This window comes from Vespa velutina, chromosome 24, assembly GCF_912470025.1.
Source record: "Vespa velutina chromosome 24, iVesVel2.1, whole genome shotgun sequence".
NCBI classification, from domain to species: domain Eukaryota; kingdom Metazoa; phylum Arthropoda; class Insecta; order Hymenoptera; family Vespidae; genus Vespa; species Vespa velutina.
Window position 1 is genome coordinate 1743302 of NC_062211.1, and position 18457 is coordinate 1761758.

The 18457-nt window shown below is 28.2% G+C and overlaps 6 protein-coding genes across 13 annotated transcripts; 2 read left to right on the forward strand and 4 right to left on the reverse strand.

Moving 5' to 3' along the window:
• Window positions 1-1448: 1448 nt before the first annotated feature.
• On the reverse strand, window positions 1449-5954 carry LOC124957168. 3 transcript variants are annotated; one of them, XM_047513978.1, is made up of 8 exons: window positions 5607-5678; window positions 5225-5352; window positions 4827-4927; window positions 4593-4744; window positions 2610-4416; window positions 2293-2523; window positions 2143-2192; window positions 1449-2057 (listed from the first exon to the last, which is right to left on the reverse strand). In XM_047513978.1, exons 2-8 carry the CDS (start codon window positions 5347-5349, stop codon window positions 1866-1868), a joined length of 2658 nt encoding a protein of 885 aa, XP_047369934.1. In that variant the 5' UTR covers window positions 5350-5352; window positions 5607-5678; the 3' UTR covers window positions 1449-1865. The 3 variants fall into 3 exon arrangements, with proteins under 3 accessions (XP_047369934.1, XP_047369933.1, XP_047369935.1); XM_047513979.1 differs by having other exon boundaries at window positions 1450-2057; window positions 2610-3800; window positions 4302-4416; window positions 5225-5951; XM_047513977.1 differs by having other exon boundaries at window positions 5225-5954.
• On the forward strand, window positions 5715-10901 carry LOC124957170 (zinc finger protein 658B-like). Of its 3 annotated transcripts, none has more exons than XR_007103465.1 (4): window positions 5715-6004; window positions 6081-6206; window positions 6279-8319; window positions 8522-10901. XR_007103465.1 is itself a non-coding variant. In XM_047513982.1 (3 exons), the coding sequence occupies exons 1-3, from the start codon at window positions 5852-5854 to the stop codon at window positions 7905-7907; spliced, it is 1908 nt and encodes a 635-aa protein (XP_047369938.1). In that variant the 5' UTR covers window positions 5715-5851; the 3' UTR covers window positions 7908-8380. The 3 variants fall into 3 exon arrangements, 1 of the variants encoding a protein (XP_047369938.1); XR_007103464.1 differs by lacking the exon at window positions 8522-10901 and having other exon boundaries at window positions 6279-8050; window positions 8131-8380; XM_047513982.1 differs by lacking the exon at window positions 8522-10901 and having other exon boundaries at window positions 6279-8380.
• Window positions 7944-10529, reverse strand: LOC124957172 (ornithine aminotransferase, mitochondrial-like). The gene is made up of 5 exons (XM_047513987.1): window positions 9948-10529; window positions 9495-9799; window positions 8945-9145; window positions 8544-8769; window positions 7944-8279 (listed from the first exon to the last, which is right to left on the reverse strand). Exons 1-5 carry the CDS (start codon window positions 10324-10326, stop codon window positions 8113-8115), a joined length of 1278 nt encoding a protein of 425 aa, XP_047369943.1. The 5' UTR covers window positions 10327-10529; the 3' UTR covers window positions 7944-8112.
• Window positions 10902-11869: 968 nt separating the features above from the next.
• On the reverse strand, window positions 11870-14381 carry LOC124957171 (ornithine aminotransferase, mitochondrial-like). 4 transcript variants are annotated; one of them, XM_047513985.1, is made up of 5 exons: window positions 14042-14381; window positions 13618-13740; window positions 13149-13453; window positions 12731-13061; window positions 11870-12586 (listed from the first exon to the last, which is right to left on the reverse strand). In XM_047513985.1, exons 2-5 carry the CDS (start codon window positions 13693-13695, stop codon window positions 11993-11995), a joined length of 1308 nt encoding a protein of 435 aa, XP_047369941.1. In that variant the 5' UTR covers window positions 13696-13740; window positions 14042-14381; the 3' UTR covers window positions 11870-11992. The 4 variants fall into 4 exon arrangements, with proteins under 4 accessions (XP_047369941.1, XP_047369942.1, XP_047369940.1 ...); XM_047513986.1 differs by having other exon boundaries at window positions 13618-13874; XM_047513984.1 differs by having other exon boundaries at window positions 13618-13975.
• A 1002-nt stretch (window positions 14382-15383) lies between these two features.
• On the forward strand, window positions 15384-16801 carry LOC124957176 (cell division cycle-associated protein 7-like). Its single transcript, XM_047513990.1, has 3 exons — window positions 15384-15598; window positions 15730-16443; window positions 16562-16801. The coding sequence occupies exons 1-3, from the start codon at window positions 15539-15541 to the stop codon at window positions 16715-16717; spliced, it is 930 nt and encodes a 309-aa protein (XP_047369946.1). The 5' UTR covers window positions 15384-15538; the 3' UTR covers window positions 16718-16801.
• A 66-nt stretch (window positions 16802-16867) lies between these two features.
• On the reverse strand, window positions 16868-18385 carry LOC124957175 (probable methyltransferase-like protein 25). The gene is made up of 4 exons (XM_047513989.1): window positions 17810-18385; window positions 17384-17735; window positions 17218-17315; window positions 16868-17118 (listed from the first exon to the last, which is right to left on the reverse strand). Exons 1-4 carry the CDS (start codon window positions 18383-18385, stop codon window positions 16885-16887), a joined length of 1260 nt encoding a protein of 419 aa, XP_047369945.1. The 3' UTR covers window positions 16868-16884.
• Window positions 18386-18457: the final 72 nt, after the last annotated feature.

Here is an 18457-nt window from a genome sequence, read left to right on the forward strand (position 1 = left end):
TAAATATTTGGTGTGTGTTAAAGAAGTTTATCTTTCTTAGTACGTTAACTTAATACAGAGAAGAAAATAGTTTAGAAAGAAATAACATCAAATAGAAATGACAGTTTTCTAATAATACCTGCAATGTTTTAATCATATTATATTATAAAAGAAATCCAATAATAAAAAATGATTTTGAATAAAATGTATATTTACAATATTTATTATCACAAATTATGTAAAAAAACATTAGTGACATTAATTGCTTATAGCATTATTCAAGGCAGTAAAACAAATTACCTGGCCATACTTGTTTTTCATACCATATAAGTATATATAACAAACGTTTTATTAATACAATAATACAATCAAGGCACTTAAGGTCTAGTTAGTCAATATTCAGTCACTATTTTTATCGTAAGTGAAATGATATTCAAAGTATATGAAATTTTATTAGAAAATATGTAATTATATGTATATAAATGTATAGACACACACAAATTTTGAAATTATTAATTTTAAAAATATAAACAGAAGTTTAACAGTTCTTATTTATTATTTATTTTTATTATTATTATTTTTTTTCTTTATTAATCGCAATAGGTTTACACATTTTCCATTTTCAATTTTAAAAGCACTCCTATCTCGCATTTTTAATTATCGAGTATACAGTTCTTACTCCTGATGTGATATGACTTGTCAGTTTATATTTACTTATACTATATATTTTCAAGAATGTTTTTAATTTTTCAATTTAATTGGATAAAGGATCACAAGTGTATTTGTTTTTATATACATGATTCTTTACTGAAAATACTAGGACGGATATGAAAAATATGATATTTTCTGGGATACATTGTATTTGTTAAAATACAGGTTTATATATATTTATTTGAAGAATATTTTTTATTTTGCAATAATTGTAATCCTTTATCCACAAAATTATGAAGGAAATTTAAAAAAATGCGAATAAATTAAAAAAATAAACAATAATTCGTTATATCATAAAATTGGATAATTATTTCTATGTAACATATGAAACAGATTCAGTTAAATATAACAAACCTGATGTTCAGATGTAAACGTTCTCTTTTTTTTTTGGCAACAGTAATATACATTTTTATTCTTTTACTTTTGAAATTATGATATTCAACTATAAGATACTTTATATTAAGATATATATCAAAGAAACTTATAAAGTAATGTACAAGTTACAAAATCTGCCATTAAAAATATATTATTTATATGTCAAATAAGTAATCATATAAAGAAAATTTAAAATTTAAAGAGATACATTAATTATTCTGGAAACACAAAAGCAATATTTATCTTGTAGATAATACAGCATGAATTATTAAAATGAAAAAAAAAAAAAAAAAAAAAAAAAAAAAAAGAAAAAAGAAAAAAAAAGCATAAATGATAATGTTTCTGTTATTTCATTATTATTATTATTAGTAGTAATAGTATTAGCATAATCATCATTATTACTATTATTATTAATATTAATATTATTATTATTATTATTATTATTATGCATTGTTTATGCATTTTTTATTGTTTTCGTAAATATTTGTATAAAAAATTATCTTACTATTTCCTAATAGCAAATATAACATTTCTGTGAATGAATATGCATATAAAATCTTGTGTAAAACCGAAATTAAACGTAAATTTAATATGTGATATGTGTTATAACGATTGAGCAGGAACTGTACACTTCCTGGAAGCTCAATAATACTGAATATGTTAATATAAATTAAATGATTACCTATAATGGAAATTTTCAATATTTTGTGCACGAATGATCGCAGTAATAATTCTTGTAAAATGAAAACGCTCACACATAATAATATTGCTATTGCAATTCCTTTAAATAATATTTAGTTTCACAGACACCCTTTTTTTAAATCACCTTGAGTAGTTTTTACGTTTGGCCTTACAAATCTAAAAGCTGGTATGCGCGACGGAGGTCTAGGTATACCACTTACTGTACCAACTGGTTTATTTCCAGTATTCCAGTTACTTGGCTGTCTAAGCCTAGTCTTATTTTCTGCCATATTAGTTAATTTATTTGTTGTCTGAAACAATATATAGAGTTATGATTATTGTTTTGAAACAGAAAATTTGACAAATTATTAATAATTAATTAATATTTTGTTTTACCTGCTTCACAACAGCAACAGCATTTTCCTGTTCTTTTTCTTCCAAATTACCTTAAAAGATAAACAAAAATTATTTTATAAAACTCTTAGTATCATAAAGTAAAATTTTATATAAAATTTTAATATAATATATATATAATATTTAACTAACTTGACATTTTATGCTCTCCATTGGTGTTTATAGCTTGACTAGATCCAGTTGGACTTATTATCGGGGAACTAGTCTTAACTGTTGAATCTATACTAAGTGGTGAACTAGAATTGCTCTCAGTTTCCTCTACATTATGTTTTAAAATTGGAGATGGTAGATCCTTTAATTCATCGATCCAATTATTACGTAAAATGTGTTTCTTTGGTTTCGGTGTTGATTCGTGCTTAGAACCTACTCTCAAAACATTTAAGATATTTATTTAATTATAACCTAATAAGATACTATAGTTGAATTATTTTATATGAAAATATATTTACCCTCTTCTTGTGTATATACAATTTGATGCAATTGTTCCATATTCGTTGTACGTACATTATATGAATTATGACTACTGTCAGAACACATACTAAGTCTATCATCTAAGTCAGGAGCACTATGAGCACTTTGAGTGCTATCTATACTTTCTGTAGACCCTCCAGAATTTGGCTTTTGAAATGTTGTATTAATGTCAACATGTGGCAATCGTTGTTCCGAGCCACTTCTCAATTTTCCCAAAGAATACGGTATATTTGTCATTGGATTTGCTATGGCTTTTATTGTATTAATACATGAACCTTTCACTTGTCTCACGTTAGGTAAATATGAAAATCCAGTCGTATCAATAGTTTTTGTTGTATTTGATAAAAGATTAGGATTTGATTTTTGCAAGAATTGCGGCAGTTTCGATAATTTTTTTGGCGCATGTAATTTTTTCTTTGGGGGTTTTGAAACCGGCTTACAAAATGTTGCATCCATATTACTAGGTGGCTCTACAGTCTCTATATTGCTCTTCCCATTGATACTACTAGTTTTTTTTGTAAAAGTATAAAACTTACGACTCTGCAAATCTTTTTGTGTACATGTTACTATATTACAATCTGATAATTCATTTTTACTATTAGATTGATCTTTCGGAGATTGCTTTTTATATGTATTGTATTTGTTTTCAATAGGAATATTACTTTTCTGTATAAGATTTGAATCATAAGTTACATCAATATTTTCATTTGTCTTTAACTGAGTACAAGGTTCATTGGAAGTATTACTATAGACAGAATGCAGCTTGTATTTCCCACTCCGTTGAATTTCTGTTAGTAATTCTCTTCTTAATGAAGGAATTTCTTCTGATGATAAACTTGTAGGGTTCATATATGTTGATTGATATTGATTTGTATTCTTGTTCATACTGGTGAATGTTGAATTTAGTGGATTTTCATGTTTAGAAGAATGATTGGAATATGAAACAGGTATTTGAGGTACCGGATTTATACAATTATTCTGTACAGGTAAAACCGTAATGTTTAAACATTGCGTGGCAGCTTCTTCCATATTAGAATCAGTATTAACGTTTTGCTCATAAGAATCAGATGTATTTGTTACCATCGCACTTTTTTTTTCCTCTTTTACATTTACACATTGATATGTAGTGTCTAGTGAGTTTTTTGTTCCATTACTTTCTGATTTTATCACTGTAACATTAAGATCACATGGATTTGTAAATGTGGAAGACAACACATTTGCACTTATTTCTTCTATCTCTGCATTCATTGACGTCAATGACATATCATTGTGAATGTCTATATTGTAAATATTATTAATATTTATTTTTTCAGTATTTCTTGGTTTACTAATAAATGTATTATTTATAGAAACTTTATCCTTATTTTTATTTTCCAAAATAGTTTTATCATTGAATTTTGATAAAAAAGTTGCTTCCAAATTAAGCTTTGGGTTTTTAGTTTTGATAAATTGACATTTATCTATCATTGGATGGGATAAATTATCTGAGTTAATAGCACAATCGTAGTCCGTGTTATATAATGTGTTATCATTAGTCAATGATGTGATAGATGAATATAAAACAGAAGGATGAGAAACATTCATTAATGTATCACCAAAATCGGGTTCGACTAAATTGATAAATGAATCAATTCCCTTTGATTGCGACATATTTAGAAAGGCTTCCATACTTTCTTGTCCAGATGTAATTAAATTATCATCAGGAACATAATGATTAGCTCCCATTGTTGCCTTTAGCATAAAAGGTACAGCGTCTTTCTTCTCATTGGTTTGGTTTTTATATGTCTGTATATTAAAAATAATATATATATATATATAATAATAATATATATATATATAATATTTGGAATCAATAACATTTTTTATTAAATCTCTAAGAATCAGAAGGATAATACTAAATAACGTATGGATCTTTTTTTTTTCTATGGCAGTCAAATGTTATAATAATTTCTAAAACTTACATTTTGATACAAATTCTGAGCTTCTTTGTCTCGAATTTTACATGCACCTTGTAAATGAGGAGGCAATGATTCCATGATAGATTCAAAGCTCATTCTGCTATTTCGTTTTTTAGGCCTTGTAAATGTTCTCGTATCAGTAAATCTTTTATTAACTAGAATCAATGAAATATATAGGTACATCATGAGGATAAAGAAAGAGAGAGAGAAAAAAAAAAGCTGTAGAAAAAGGAATACCAGTAGGAATATTTTGTAAACTCATCTCTGAGGAATTTCTCAGCCAGGCATATAAGTCATACACTGTAGTTTTTGATGAACATTGCACAGGTTCAGATAACCTTAAATAGATATATTCGTCATTTTTTTTTTAAGCATTACTACCTTACATTTATTAATTATAACGTATAATGTAAAATTAAAAATACAAATTGTTGCTTTCGAGAATGTTCCCTTGATATATATATATATATATATATATAATATTCTTTTTAAAATAATAAATACTCTTCGACGGATAAAAAACAATTCATAAAAAGGAAACAAACTTTTAATATATATATATATATATAAATAAAAAAAATAAAAAAAAAAGAAAAGAACCATTACAGTCATACAAATTATCTTCTCTCTCTTACCATCTATCAGTGTCACTAAAATCAAAGATTGATACGTCAATTGTATCATCATATTGGATAGCAAGAGATTCATCAAGATATTGTTTTTCCACGTTCTCAATAACTTCCACTTTTCGTTCTGACATATTCTATTTCAATCACAAAGTTAAAAATATATAGGGACAGGCATTTTACTGTTATAAGCTCTCTTTACCGACGAAACGTAACCGAGTAGACAAATTTCTATAAATCACTTATGTTTCTATGATGTTATTTACCGTATCATATACAATTTACAATAAATAATATAGATTCTTAAAAAATTAACATCGATATTGTTGATTGCCAACAAAAAACACACAGATATAGACGTAGGAACTTCGGTACGTTACATTTGGCTTACTTTTAGAAGACCCGCAACTCACATCCTCAAAGTACGTCTACATCGAACCACGGATGTTATGCTTTTATTGCATTTCTATGTTTCTCAATCAATCTGCCATCTATAGAGGGCAATAGTAATCTTTAAGTTTTCGAAACAATTATGGCGGCATAACCTCTAACCTTCGTTTGAAATTTAGTTGTCGAACTTGTTGACAAGTGATGTGGATTTTCTCGTAAAATTGTTATTTTTCAATTGAATCGAATATGTTCATAGTAACTAAAGAAATCGATGGAGAAAATATCAGCAAATTGTGTCGTACGTGTTTGCGAGAGGACGGTGATAAAATGGTTTGTTTGTTCGTTGGACCTGCAGGCTCTTCTCTCGCTGCCAAACTGAGATCATTATCGTGTCTAGAAGTAAATAAATATAACGTTATATATATACATATTGTTATTTCTTTATTTTGCCTTCTTTATTTTTACCTTATCATAGGTTTGGCAAGGAGATGGATTACCAGAAAAGATGTGTGACCGATGTGTCACCAGAGCAGAATCTGCCCTTTTGTACAGAGAACAATGTAGAGCAGCCGATAGGGCTTTAAGACAAGCTGCTTTAAAGGTATTATATTTATATTTTCTAATACTTTTATTTACAATTCAATAAATCATATGTTTATGTTTTATCCATTAGGTCTCTGGTTTAACTTCCTATGCAACTGTATCAGGTTGCAAACTGTATCAGCAGAGTCAAGGTTTTATGCCAGTACAAAATTCACACAAAACTTTAAAATGCATAGAATGCGGAGCTGTGTTTATGAGTTATCAAGAATTGTGTGCTCATAATAGATTGCATTTACCTTTCGTACAAGAAAATATCCCTGTAGAACATATGCACATCATAGAGTCTCAAAATACATATCTTAATTTCAGTCATTTAAATTCTAATCTCCCTAACGATGGGATACAGAATACTCAATTGTCACCATTAATTACGTCTAATGTAATGCATATGATGTCAGTTAATGAAGATGGTTCTAGTAGAGCTGCTTGCGCGCTCCATTGTTCTCTCTGTAATCATACATTTACTAATAGAACGCAATTAATATGTCATAATATAGCGCATACTACGGAAAATATAGATATATCTTGTGACAATGACAATATTGATATTTGCGAAAATTCTAATCAACTACCGCAAAATTTGAGCTACGAAAGATCTATGAATTCTGTCGATAATTCGATTGAAAATTTATCTTATCAAAGACCTAACGTGGATAATAATGAAATGCAAAATTTAAACTTTCCGGATAATATTCATCTCGATGATGTTCGAGAAAGTGGTACGCAACGCGTTCAAAATATAATGCATTCAGAAAATGATGTCACAAATGTGCATAATTTACAATTTACCAAAGCACCAAATGTTGAAACAGGTAGACATATCTTAAATAACTATCAAGCTTGTTCATCCGATTCTAATTATAAGGAAAAACTTGATACAAAGGAATTAACTAATTCGCATTCAAAAAAATATAAATGTAAATTATGCACTAAAGTATTTAGTCAAAAATCCAAATTACTTGCTCATCAAATATCTCACAGCGATCAAAGACCATATAAGTGTCACAGTTGTGAAAAAGCTTATGCATCTAAAAGTAAATTGAATGCGCATATGAGATTACATACCAAAAAGAATGTACATTTTTGCAAATTATGTAACAAAGTATTTACATATCCTTCTTATCTTGAAGAACATATGAAAACTCATAACAAGGTATATAGTGATTCCAAAAAGGTATTGCAACTTGAGGGTTTTCAATGTAATACATGCAAGAAACGATTTAGATTAATAAAAAATTTAAAAGCTCATGAAAAATTACATACTGGAAAAGATCTTGTTCAATGCGAGATATGCGATAAACGATTTAGCCAAAATTACAATTTAAAAGTACATTTACAAATGCACAAATCAATAAAGATGCATAAATGTGAATATTGTAACAAATGTTTCACTCAAAAGGGTAATTTGGTGGAACATTTAAGAATTCATACGAAGGTAAAACCATTTGAATGTAAATTATGTGGCAAAACATTTTCTCAATCAAGTCATCTTAAAAATCACGAGGCTTCGCATGTTTCCCTGAGACAACATCAATGTCGATTATGTGGGAAACGTTTTAAATTGGCAAATCATTTGAAGAGACATTTAAATCTACATACAGGAACAAAAGCATACAAGTGTGAACAATGCAATCAAATGTTTTCTCAAGCTTTTAGTTTAACTAGACATATGAAGAGGCACAGTGACTCACACATTTAATTATAATATAAAAAGAAATTTTTATAAAATACATCAAATAATATAATATATGTCATTCCTTCAAATATATATGTAAAATAATCTTCGTATTAAAAATAATCATCGTAAAAAAAAAAAAAAAAGAAACAATTACAACAATTTTGGTAATAACTTTGGTAATTCTTATTGATATAATGCAATTATTTTTCATTTTTAATTGTACAACCTATTTATAATTTTTTAGCGTCGTCGTAAGAATATGTATACCTTCTTCAAGTTGATCTTTGGTAATAGTCAATGGTGGTGATATTCTGATAATCTGTCCATGTGCTGGTCTTGTTAATAAACCCGCATCACGTAATTTCAAACAAATATCCCAACCTGGGGCGAAATCTACGAAAAAAAAAACACAAATTATAATCGTTTTAAAATTGTATGTTTAAATATTGAATAGCTGACACACGAATAATATATTAAAATATTGTTTAAAATAAGTTTTAACTGTGCATTAGATCTTTTTATATCATTGCACCATATGAACTTAAATCGTTTAGTTTAATAAGTCTAAGTTAATAAGTTTTTAATGAATACAAATTCTACCATATCTTATTTTATTAATTGCCATACATTTTTAGACAATAGATGATAAGGGTATACCTTTATTAATAAGAAGACCAGCTAACAAACCACGTCCTCTGAATTCCACAGCAATATCTTTTGGTAATTTACTCAATTCATTTTTTAATACTTCGCCCAATTTCCTAGCATTCTCGGCAAGATTTTCTTCTTCCAAGATTTTAACTGCTTCCAAAGCAACTCTATTTCCTAAAGGACTACCGCCGAAAGTGCTACCGTGACAACCCGCTTCAAAACACATCATTATCTGTAATAAATTATTACTGATAAATTATCACGTGTGTGTGCACATTTTCATATAAAGAAGATCGAATGATTTTTCAGGATACAGATGTTAGATGAAAAAAAAATATTTTTCTTACGTCTAAGAAAATCATTAACATTTATAGTCATTATGTTATTTTTCTTATAAATTTAAATACCTCATCGTTCGCCAAGACACCAGAAACTGGATACATCCCACCAGAAAGTGCTTTTCCTAAAATCAAAATATCTGCTTTTTGATTTTCATGATCGATCGCCATACGTTTCCCAGTTCGACATAATCCAGTCTGCACTTCGTCCGCGATCCATAAAACGTTATATTTCGTACACAAATCTCTAACACCTTTTAGATATCCATCCTGTAGAAAGTGAAATGATCGAATAATCGAAATTAAACATTTCAATATTTTAGAATAATTTTTAAAATTTTTATGGATAGAGATGAGCTTTTAAAAATGATAATTATTGGCAACCTATTCTCGAAAATATAATCAACATCGAACGTTGTTCGATAAACAATTAAAAATTGATTTGATATAAATCTGCGAGTTGAAAAAAAAAACTTAAATAAAAAATAAGTAATTCTCGCGTGATCTATTAATCGAATCAATTTTGTATTATCATATTTTATATTTAATGTCATGTAGACTTTGAGGGGTTGAAGGTGCACACGTTTGTTTCATAAAAACGAAATAACATTTGACGTACGTTCGGAATAATGACGCCAGCTTCTCCTTGAATCGGTTCCATCATGAATGCGCAAACGTTCGGATCTTCTTTAAATTTTGTTTCGAGAGCGGTTAAATCATTGTACGGTACTTTATCGAATAGTGGCATGTACGGACCAAAATCATTATAACAATTAGGATCGGTCGATGACGATAATGCTGCTAACGATCTTCCCCAGAAGTTACCTTTAGCAAACACAATCGTTGCCTTCTGGCTTGGTATTTTTTTTATTCTATATCCCCAACGTCTGGCCAATTTTATAGCCGTATCTCCACCTTCAACTCCTAATAAATATTTAAAAATGTTACATTAAAAAGATTCCAATGTAACGTTGCAACAAATCTCGCTTGAATTAATATAGTTTTATATTAAATAATTAATTAATATTATGATAATATAATTTTTATAAAAAAAGACAATCATTTTTGTTACCTGTATTCATAGGTATGAATCTATCGTAGCCAATTAATTTCGTTAAATATTCTCCTAATTCACCGTGCGGTTCCGTATAAAAAGCTCTTGCAGTGTGAGTCAATTTTTCTGCCTGTTCCTTCATGACTTTGACCAAACGTGGATGACAATGACCTTGACTGACGGTCGAGAAACCAGCTAAAAAGTCGAGATAACGTTTCCCATTATTGTCCCATAAAAAAACCCCATCACCTTTGGTTAATACCACAGGTAGAGCCTTGAAGTGTCTTGCAGCGTATTTATCATCTCGCTCAATTATTTCCTGGGTGCTCAGATACTTTTTTTTTTGATCGTACATCTTCTTCGTTACATTAAGAATTCTTTGTCTAAGAGATTGCATTTTTTTTCTTTTTCTTTTTCTTTCTTTTTTTTTTTTCAACACATATATAATCGAATACCAATATGATAAATTATTGTAACCTTGGTCTCAATTATTAAAAGTATATTAATATTAATGAAAAGTAATTAGAGGGAATATATATATATATACATATATATTAACTAGAAATACAGCGAGATACTTTCTAACGAAACACGTAAAATGTACCATCATTTATAGCAATGTGGACGATATAAGAGGGGGAAACTTATTTACTCCTAACTTGTTTGTATACAAAGTTGTGCAAAGGGGATTTAAAATAAATACCACATCGATGTACGTATGGATTCAAAAGTCGCTGATAATGGGCCTTTGTGTTTATTAAGGCGCCAATGTTCTAAAGTAAACTCATAATTACAAACAATATAATCTTATACGTTAAAATCGTTCAATGTCACAATTGATAAATAAGAACTGTATAATATATTTTAAATGACCGATCGATCATTTAAATGAGTTTATCTCGATCGAATAAAAAGAAAAAAAAAAAAGAAAAAATGAAAAGAAAAAAAAAAAAGAGGAAATAAAGCATTAAGTACAATTAATTTATATAATTATAAAAGAAACGTGATCGATTAAAAATAATGATTAGAAATTAGAAATTCCGTTCAATGTACGATACGTTGAACGATTTTATAAAATCACATGTTTTTTCAATTGTCTTCGGGCAATATATTGAAGATTTTTCGAAAGAAATATGCTAATAATGTAATGAGATATGTCTCCAAACGGAATGACGATAACATAGCTTTTTATGACTTTTTACAATCCGATATTTAATTTTCTTTATCTCTTATCAGTCATTCTTCCCTCAAGTCATAAGTATTTAAGCAAGTGTAACTGTCGAAGTAAATCATATTAAGAATGTTAATGCGTTCTTGTCATACGATATAATGATTATTGTTACAAGGAAAAAAAAAAAAGAAAAAAAAACAAATTATATGAATTACTTTGCAAAATGTCCCAATATATATAAATAAATAAATATATATATGTGTGTGTGTGTTAAGATTCTCTCCCTTTCTTTTTTTTTTATATATTAATAACTACAACCAGGCAAGAGTACAAAGCTATCAGTTTCATAATGAGTTGCCTTATCTCGTACGAGTTATTAATACATTGGAATATAATAATCTAATATGCGCTTTAATTTAACGTTATTTATGTATTACATCGTGCTTCATCAATAATGCAAAAATATACTTGGATATATATATATATATATATATATATATATATATACAACCGATGCGTTTTCTTAAAGATTATAATACAAATATGATGTATAACTACGATATAATTATTCACCGTTAATAAATGAATTATCATTAAAGCGATTAGAATCTGATAAGTATATATCTGGTGTTGCACGACGGAGCGTTGACATATATGACGAAATACATTTGAGATAATAATCAAGACATCGTTAAGAAAGGAAACTTTTGTATAATATATCTCTTATACGGTGATAAGGAGTAACGTGTTCAATAAATGGTCAATGAAATTAAATGCAAAAGAAAATAAATTTATTTTATATAACTATATCATAAATATATAACATATGAATAATATGCACTCTCATGGCACATGTGTGTGAACGCTTATACAAAAGAAATTTTATAAAATATTATTTTATAAATTTCAATATCGTTCGTGAAATAATATCCGCGCATTCTCTTATCTGAGATTCAGTAATAACTAAAGGTGGAGCAAGTCTAATAATATGACCGTGCGTTGGTTTTGCCAAAAGACCTTCATCCTTCAATTTTATACATACATCCATAGCATTGATCTTTTCATTGATAACGATAGCATTCAAAAGTCCCTTTCCTCTGACCAACGTGATAATATCTTTCGGAAGTTTTTCAAGTTCGTTTCTTAAAATCGGACCAAGCTTATCGGCATTATCAGCTAATTTTTCTTCCTCAAGAACGCGTAATGCCTCGAGAGCAATTTTGCAACCTAAAGGATTACCACCGTATGTCGAGCCATGTTCGCCAGGCTTTATGGTTAACATTATAGGATCATTGGCTAAAACTCCGGATACCGGATAAAAGCCACCGGATAATGCCTTTCCAAGTATTAAAATATCAGGCTTAACATTTTCGTGATCAACGGCCAATCGTTTCCCTGTTCTTCCCAATCCCGTTTGAACTTCATCGGCTATCCATAGAACGTTGTATTTTGTACAAAGCTCTCTAACGCCCTTCAGATAACCGTTCTTCGAGAGAATAAGAGAAAGATAGAGAGAGAGAGAGAGAGAGAGAGGGAGAAGAAAAAATAAATAATAAATAAAGACACAAATTAAAATATAGACAAGGATCATCGTCACTTTGACAATATTTCTTTCTTTTTATTCTCTTACCCGTGGTACTACTACTCCTGCTTCACCTTGAATAGGTTCGACCATGAAAGCACAAACGTTTGGATCGGCAAGTGCTTTTTCAAGAGCAATCAGATCATCATATGGTACCAGCTCAAAACCCGGCATAAATGGACCGAAACCACTGTAACTACTTGGATCGGTACTTGAGGATAAAGCACTCATTGTTCTTCCCCAAAAGTTACCTTCAGCGAATATTATTTTTCCTTGATATTGCGGTATATTTTTTCTCGTGTATCCCCATCTTCGTGCTAATTTACAAGCCGTCTCACCTCCTTCTACTCCAGTGTTCATTGGCAACCATTTATCATATCTATAATTAAAATAAATAAATAAATAAATAAATATATATATATTATTATTATTATTATGCATGATCTATTAAATGTAATATACGTACCCAAACAATTTAGTTACATATTCCTCAAATTCACCTAAAACATCCGTATAAAAAGCTCTCGAACTTAGTGTTAAGATCTTCGCTTGTTTCATCATGGTTTCGTAAATCCTCGGGTGGCAATGACCTTGATTGACAGCTGAATAAGCACTTAAAAAATCATAATACCTTTTCCCTTCGACATCCCACATGTATACTCCTTCGGCTTTACAAAGTGCTACTTCAAGAGGATGATAATTATGTGCACCGTATTTCGATTCCCGTTCGTATACTTGCTGTGATGTAATACTTCTAGGATATTGTAATTTCTGCAAAATAATTACGTGTATTTTTTTGATATTGTTCGTAAGATTTCTTTTCTTTTTTTCTCTTTTTTTTTCTTTTTTCTTTTTTTTTTTTTCCTTTCTCTCTCCTCTTTTTATTCGAAACTTCAATTTCAAGGTCGAAATATAAGGAAATATAATTAACTTACTTGTTTACGAATTTTTAACAAATTAGATTGTGAAGTAAAACGAAGATTTCCGAGTATCATTCTTGTCAGAGATTCCATTGTTACTTGACTTTATTTAAAGAGATATATTCACGGGTGGAATAACTGTAATCAGAAACAATAGAGAATTTATAGAGTAAAAATAGTTTCTTCTTCTTCTTCTTCTTTTTCTTCTTCTTCTTCTTCTTCTTCTTTTTCTTCTACTTCTTCTTTCTTTTCTCTTTCTCTTTCTCTCTCTCCTGATGTAACGAATAAATCGAAAAGTACAATGCTATGTTTACGATCTATTGTATATAATACTTTATAATTACTCTTCGTTTATCGGAATTATTCGATTCGTCTATCGAACAATAAACTAAGTAAAAAATTAAATTTAAATTGTGCGAATAAATATATTCAAAAATACCTTCGTTGTCTATTAAAAATATATCAAAGTAATTTGTAAATGATGGACGATATGAATGTGATTGTAACACCGAACAATATCTCAATCGAATTAAATCAAATTGAATACTTTCGTACGATCGTTTAAATCTCATTAAATATAACGTTCAAAGGATAGAAACGAACTGTCGTGTGTTAGTATTTATAGTGATTGCTACTTCTCAAATCATTTACCCGTCTCACACGTCATATGATAGATAAGAAAATGTGCTTCAGTTCTTGTAGATAATAGTTAAAAGGTGAACTTTCTTGAAAGTTCAAAGATCTTTAACGTCGTTCTATAAATTTTAATTAAAATCTCTCTCTCTCTCTCCCTCTCTCTCTCTCTCTCTCTCGCATTTTGAAATATTATGTATATGCACTTATCATATTGCATGCATTCTATATATAAAACGTTCATATCGTTCTTTTACTAATAATAACTAAATATAAATATATATATACATATATATATATATATATATATTTATTTATTTATTTATTTATTTATTAGGAAAAAAAATTTTAAGGTGTCAAGCTAATATTTATTATATTCTTTTTTAGCTTATCGATTAATTGATAACATTGATGTTAAAATCGATATCATTTTTTATTTAAAATAAAAAAGAAAAAAAAGTAAAAAGTAAATTCAACGTGAAGTATATGCATTTATCGAATGTAATCACGCGCGCGCGCACATACACATCGATTATTTCATTTATTTTACCGCGAATTTTATAATATAAATTCACTGATCTAATAATTTAACTTAATTTATAAATTATATATATATATATATTTATATATATATATATATACATATAGGTATATATACGTCGTAATGCATCGAAATGCATCTTAATTGTAAATACATTTATAACAAATTGTTCGTACTAATAAATAATAAATTATAAATGAAAATAATCACGTAAAATAAGGAACACACCACATTTGATTAACTTGAAGTTGTAAACCAATCATTTAATCTTCGTTATTCACTGTGAAGTCATTGGCATACTCGTTAACGCGTAAATATTTGAATGGACCAATAAACATACGCGCTGCTTTAGTTGTACAAAATTCAAATATCATTTATTTTATAATTGCATTAACAAAATTACGTACATTTCTTTTTAAGTATTTAATAATTATTTTCAATTCGATAATTAGATTGAATATCCAATAATTAGGTTAAATATTAATTTCTATTGTTAATTTATTAAAATTACAAAAGCATACTCGTTAGATTGTAAATAAAATTAACATCCTATTGGTTGAATTTATTGGCCATATATGAAAAGAAATCATTAGGATATCTAGTATTATTTGGTGATATTTTATTGGTATTTCTCGTAATTCTTTTCATTCAAATAATTCAAATAATGCGAAACAGTTAAAAAGTGCTATTTGCTTTGAAGATAGGTGAGAGAGAGATATATTAGACAATAAATTTACTATAAATATTTAGTTTATATGAAACATGAGCGATAACGATTATGATACACTTCGTCAAAAAAATATTGCTGAAAGGAATGCCATTGTAAGTAAAGACATCCTTTTTTCTATAGTGTTGTTTAACCCAAAGTTAAAAAACATTGATAAATTTCAATTATTGTATATTTATTTTTTGTCAACAATTACATTCCTAATAATTAATTTCTTTCCTTTAAGTTTGCAGAATTTTTCAAGGAAGTAAACAAATTAAAAGCCGAAGAGAAGAATTTACAAGAAGCACAAAAAGAAAAGGAGAATATTGAAAATGAACCACCCAGAAAAAAACGAAGGATAAGTCACAACAAAGACAATGATAATGATTTTAAAAATAGTAAACGATTACCATTACGTAAACGATATAATACCAGAAGCACAGCTAGATATTCTACAAGTGATGAATTAAATGATTCTGCTAATTATGAAAATAGTAATGTACCTAGAAGGAACAGAGCAAAACTAAAAGTTTTGTTTCCTTGGGCAAAACCATTCCAAAGGAGTATTGATCTAATGAAAATGGGAGTATGTGATATTGATGAGAAAGAAGAAGAAAATGATGATGACGATGATGATTATGATTATGATAATAATCTATCAGATGAATCTTTTAGCAATAAAAAATATTCCAAGGTATCAAAGTCTCCATATGATCCTAATAGCATACCATCGGTTGATAAGATAACACAGGAAATGTTAGATAATGTGGCAAAACGAAGTACACTAAAAAAATATTGTAAAATATATGGTACAAGTTGTCATCAATGTAGACAAAAAACTCTGGATACAAAAACAGTTTGTAGATCAGGAGAATGTATTGGTATAAGAGGCCAATTTTGTGGGCCTTGCTTACAAGGAAGGTATGGAGAAAGTGCAGTCGAAGCCTTACAAGATCCTGTAAGTTGAATGCACTTTCTATTGTGTGAAATAGGATAAATATATACATGGTTATGTGCGTATGTATACATAATTTTTTTTTTGTTTTTTTTTTTTTTTTTTTTTTTCTTCTTTTTAGAACTGGGCCTGTCCTCCTTGCAGAGATTTATGTAATTGTAGTATATGTAGGACAAGAAGTGGTTTACGACCAACAGGAATTTTAGCTCCTGTAGCACAAGAAGGAGGATATTCATCGGTAATGGATTATTTACAATCTGTTGAAGATGATACATAACTTATTTTCATAGAATATAAAAAAAATTGAATGAAATATTAATTTCACATATTATGTATTTTTTGATAAAGTAATGCTCGTTTATATAACCATAGTATTTCTTTTATATATTGCTGTCTACCAATTTGTTTAATTTTTATTTTACAAAGGTAATTTTTAAAAGAAATTTATTTTATAGCAACAATGGCATATTGTCTTGGTGATAAAACAGGATTAAACAAGCGTAAAATTACAGTTTTCGAACATTGCTTACTGTTCTGTAAATATATTACTCTGTCTAATATAATTGCTGCCTCTAATACCGGACTTATGTATATACGTAATATTTGGAAAAGATCCAATTTTAATTTAAAATGTATATGAGACCGGTACAATTCTTCTAAAATTTCAGTCGATGGTATCTATAAAAAAAAAAAAGAAAAAAAAAAAAAAAACGTTTCTTAACAAATTTACTACTATAGTAAATAATAGTAAATTACTGATACTCCTCTATTCCTTACTTTTTTGGCATCTATTCCAATTTTCAATAATGCCCATTTTGCATAAGTTGGAAAATCACACAATGGTCCCCCACGTCCTATTCTTACATCATATAAACCTGAAAACATCCATTTATTATTATTTAAGGAAAATAGATTGCTTATACATAAAATTAATTAAATTTACCCATAGAATGTAAAAGTACTTGTAACAATGCTCTGTAGAATAATGATGGTGACAATGATTTGGCTTCTTTTGTTCGTTCTATACATTGTTGTGCCAACATTCTGGCATTTCTCGAAAAGTTAATCTTTTTGGTAAATGATTCGTTTACTAAATGATAACAACATGATACAACACAAATTACTTTAAAGTTATCATTCTGTAGAAAGACTTTCATAAGAGAATGTGCTAAAGATCCACATGTATGTAATCCAGTTAGAATCAAGTTATTTTTTAAATTCCAATTTGGAAAATGTATGTTCACCATTGTATTGTAATCTGTGTTATCGTCAATTTTAGTAACTACATATTTAACCTAGAAATAATATACTTTAATAATGATTGTAAGAACATAAAAAATAATTTATTTATAATATTTATTTAGTATACCAAAGATGAAGTTTGTTTTCCCATTTTTTTCATTTTCTCTGCTCTATAAATGGCTCCTTTATGACATAAGTCTGATGAATCAATTGCAAGTACAGGTAGTCTATAATTTTCTGCTAAATATGTTGATAAATAAGCTTTTCCAGCACCAGCATCTATTACTAAACTTCTAGTTGAATTTGCTATATGTCCAACAACATGGCCAAGAGCTTCCACCTCGTGAAGCTTTTTTTTACTCATGAATCCTTTATCTTCATTTTTTATTTCATTAAATTTCCATTTGTCATTATCTAGACTTAAAAATTGTGGAATATCTTTAAAATCCAATATCATTGGACATGCTTGCAAAGACAATAACTTCGTAACTTTTATAAATTCGTTTAATCGAGTAACCGTTTCATTTTCCTTCCAAATATCATTGATTGTTTTAACATTCTCAAGTTCTAATTTTAATAATTCTGGTAAACATTTGTCCCATAATTTTTCATTAATAAAGTCAACTAAATGACAATCAATGAGTTGTTCATACAGATTTAAAAAATCTATAACCTTATGGAAATGTTCTATATATTGAATCATTTTGTAAATTAATTCTTTACAATTGGTGTAGTTGTATATATATAATATATATATATATATATATAAAGAAAT

Bases quoted from the DNA above. Each gene is read 5' to 3' on its own strand.
- LOC124957171 (XM_047513985.1), bottom strand. From the start codon at position 13,695: ATGGAATCTCTGACAAGAATGATACTCGGAAATCTTCGTTTTACTTCA. The intron at 13,062-13,148 runs GTACGTATATTA...TTTTAATTATAG, and splicing joins TATGTAACTAAATTGTTTGG to ATATGATAAATGGTTGCCAA. The intron at 12,587-12,730 runs GTAAGAGAATAA...ATTCTCTCGAAG, and splicing joins CAGGAGTAGTAGTACCACGG to AACGGTTATCTGAAGGGCGT.
- LOC124957168 (XM_047513977.1), bottom strand. From the start codon at position 5,349: ATGTCAGAACGAAAAGTGGAAGTTATTGAGAACGTGGAAAAACAATAT. The intron at 4,928-5,224 runs GTAAGAGAGAGA...TATCTATTTAAG, and splicing joins TTTAGTGACACTGATAGATG to GTTATCTGAACCTGTGCAAT. The intron at 2,058-2,142 runs GTAAAACAAAAT...ATATTGTTTCAG, and splicing joins CTGTTGCTGTTGTGAAGCAG to ACAACAAATAAATTAACTAA.
- LOC124957175 (XM_047513989.1), bottom strand. From the start codon at position 18,385: ATGATTCAATATATAGAACATTTCCATAAGGTTATAGATTTTTTAAAT. The intron at 17,736-17,809 runs GTATACTAAATA...TATTATTTCTAG, and splicing joins GAAAACAAACTTCATCTTTG to GTTAAATATGTAGTTACTAA. The intron at 17,119-17,217 runs GTAAGGAATAGA...TTTTTTTTATAG, and splicing joins TTGGAATAGATGCCAAAAAA to ATACCATCGACTGAAATTTT.
- LOC124957170 (XM_047513982.1), top strand. From the start codon at position 5,852: ATGTTCATAGTAACTAAAGAAATCGATGGAGAAAATATCAGCAAATTG. The intron at 6,005-6,080 runs GTAAATAAATAT...ACCTTATCATAG, and splicing joins GATCATTATCGTGTCTAGAA to GTTTGGCAAGGAGATGGATT. The intron at 6,207-6,278 runs GTATTATATTTA...TTTATCCATTAG, and splicing joins TAAGACAAGCTGCTTTAAAG to GTCTCTGGTTTAACTTCCTA.
- LOC124957176 (XM_047513990.1), top strand. From the start codon at position 15,539: ATGAGCGATAACGATTATGATACACTTCGTCAAAAAAATATTGCTGAA. The intron at 15,599-15,729 runs GTAAGTAAAGAC...CTTTCCTTTAAG, and splicing joins TTGCTGAAAGGAATGCCATT to TTTGCAGAATTTTTCAAGGA. The intron at 16,444-16,561 runs GTAAGTTGAATG...TCTTCTTTTTAG, and splicing joins TCGAAGCCTTACAAGATCCT to AACTGGGCCTGTCCTCCTTG.
- LOC124957172 (XM_047513987.1), bottom strand. From the start codon at position 10,326: ATGCAATCTCTTAGACAAAGAATTCTTAATGTAACGAAGAAGATGTAC. The intron at 9,800-9,947 runs GTAACAAAAATG...AATATTTATTAG, and splicing joins ATTCATACCTATGAATACAG to GAGTTGAAGGTGGAGATACG. The intron at 8,280-8,543 runs GTATACCCTTAT...TTTTTTTCGTAG, and splicing joins TGGTCTTCTTATTAATAAAG to ATTTCGCCCCAGGTTGGGAT.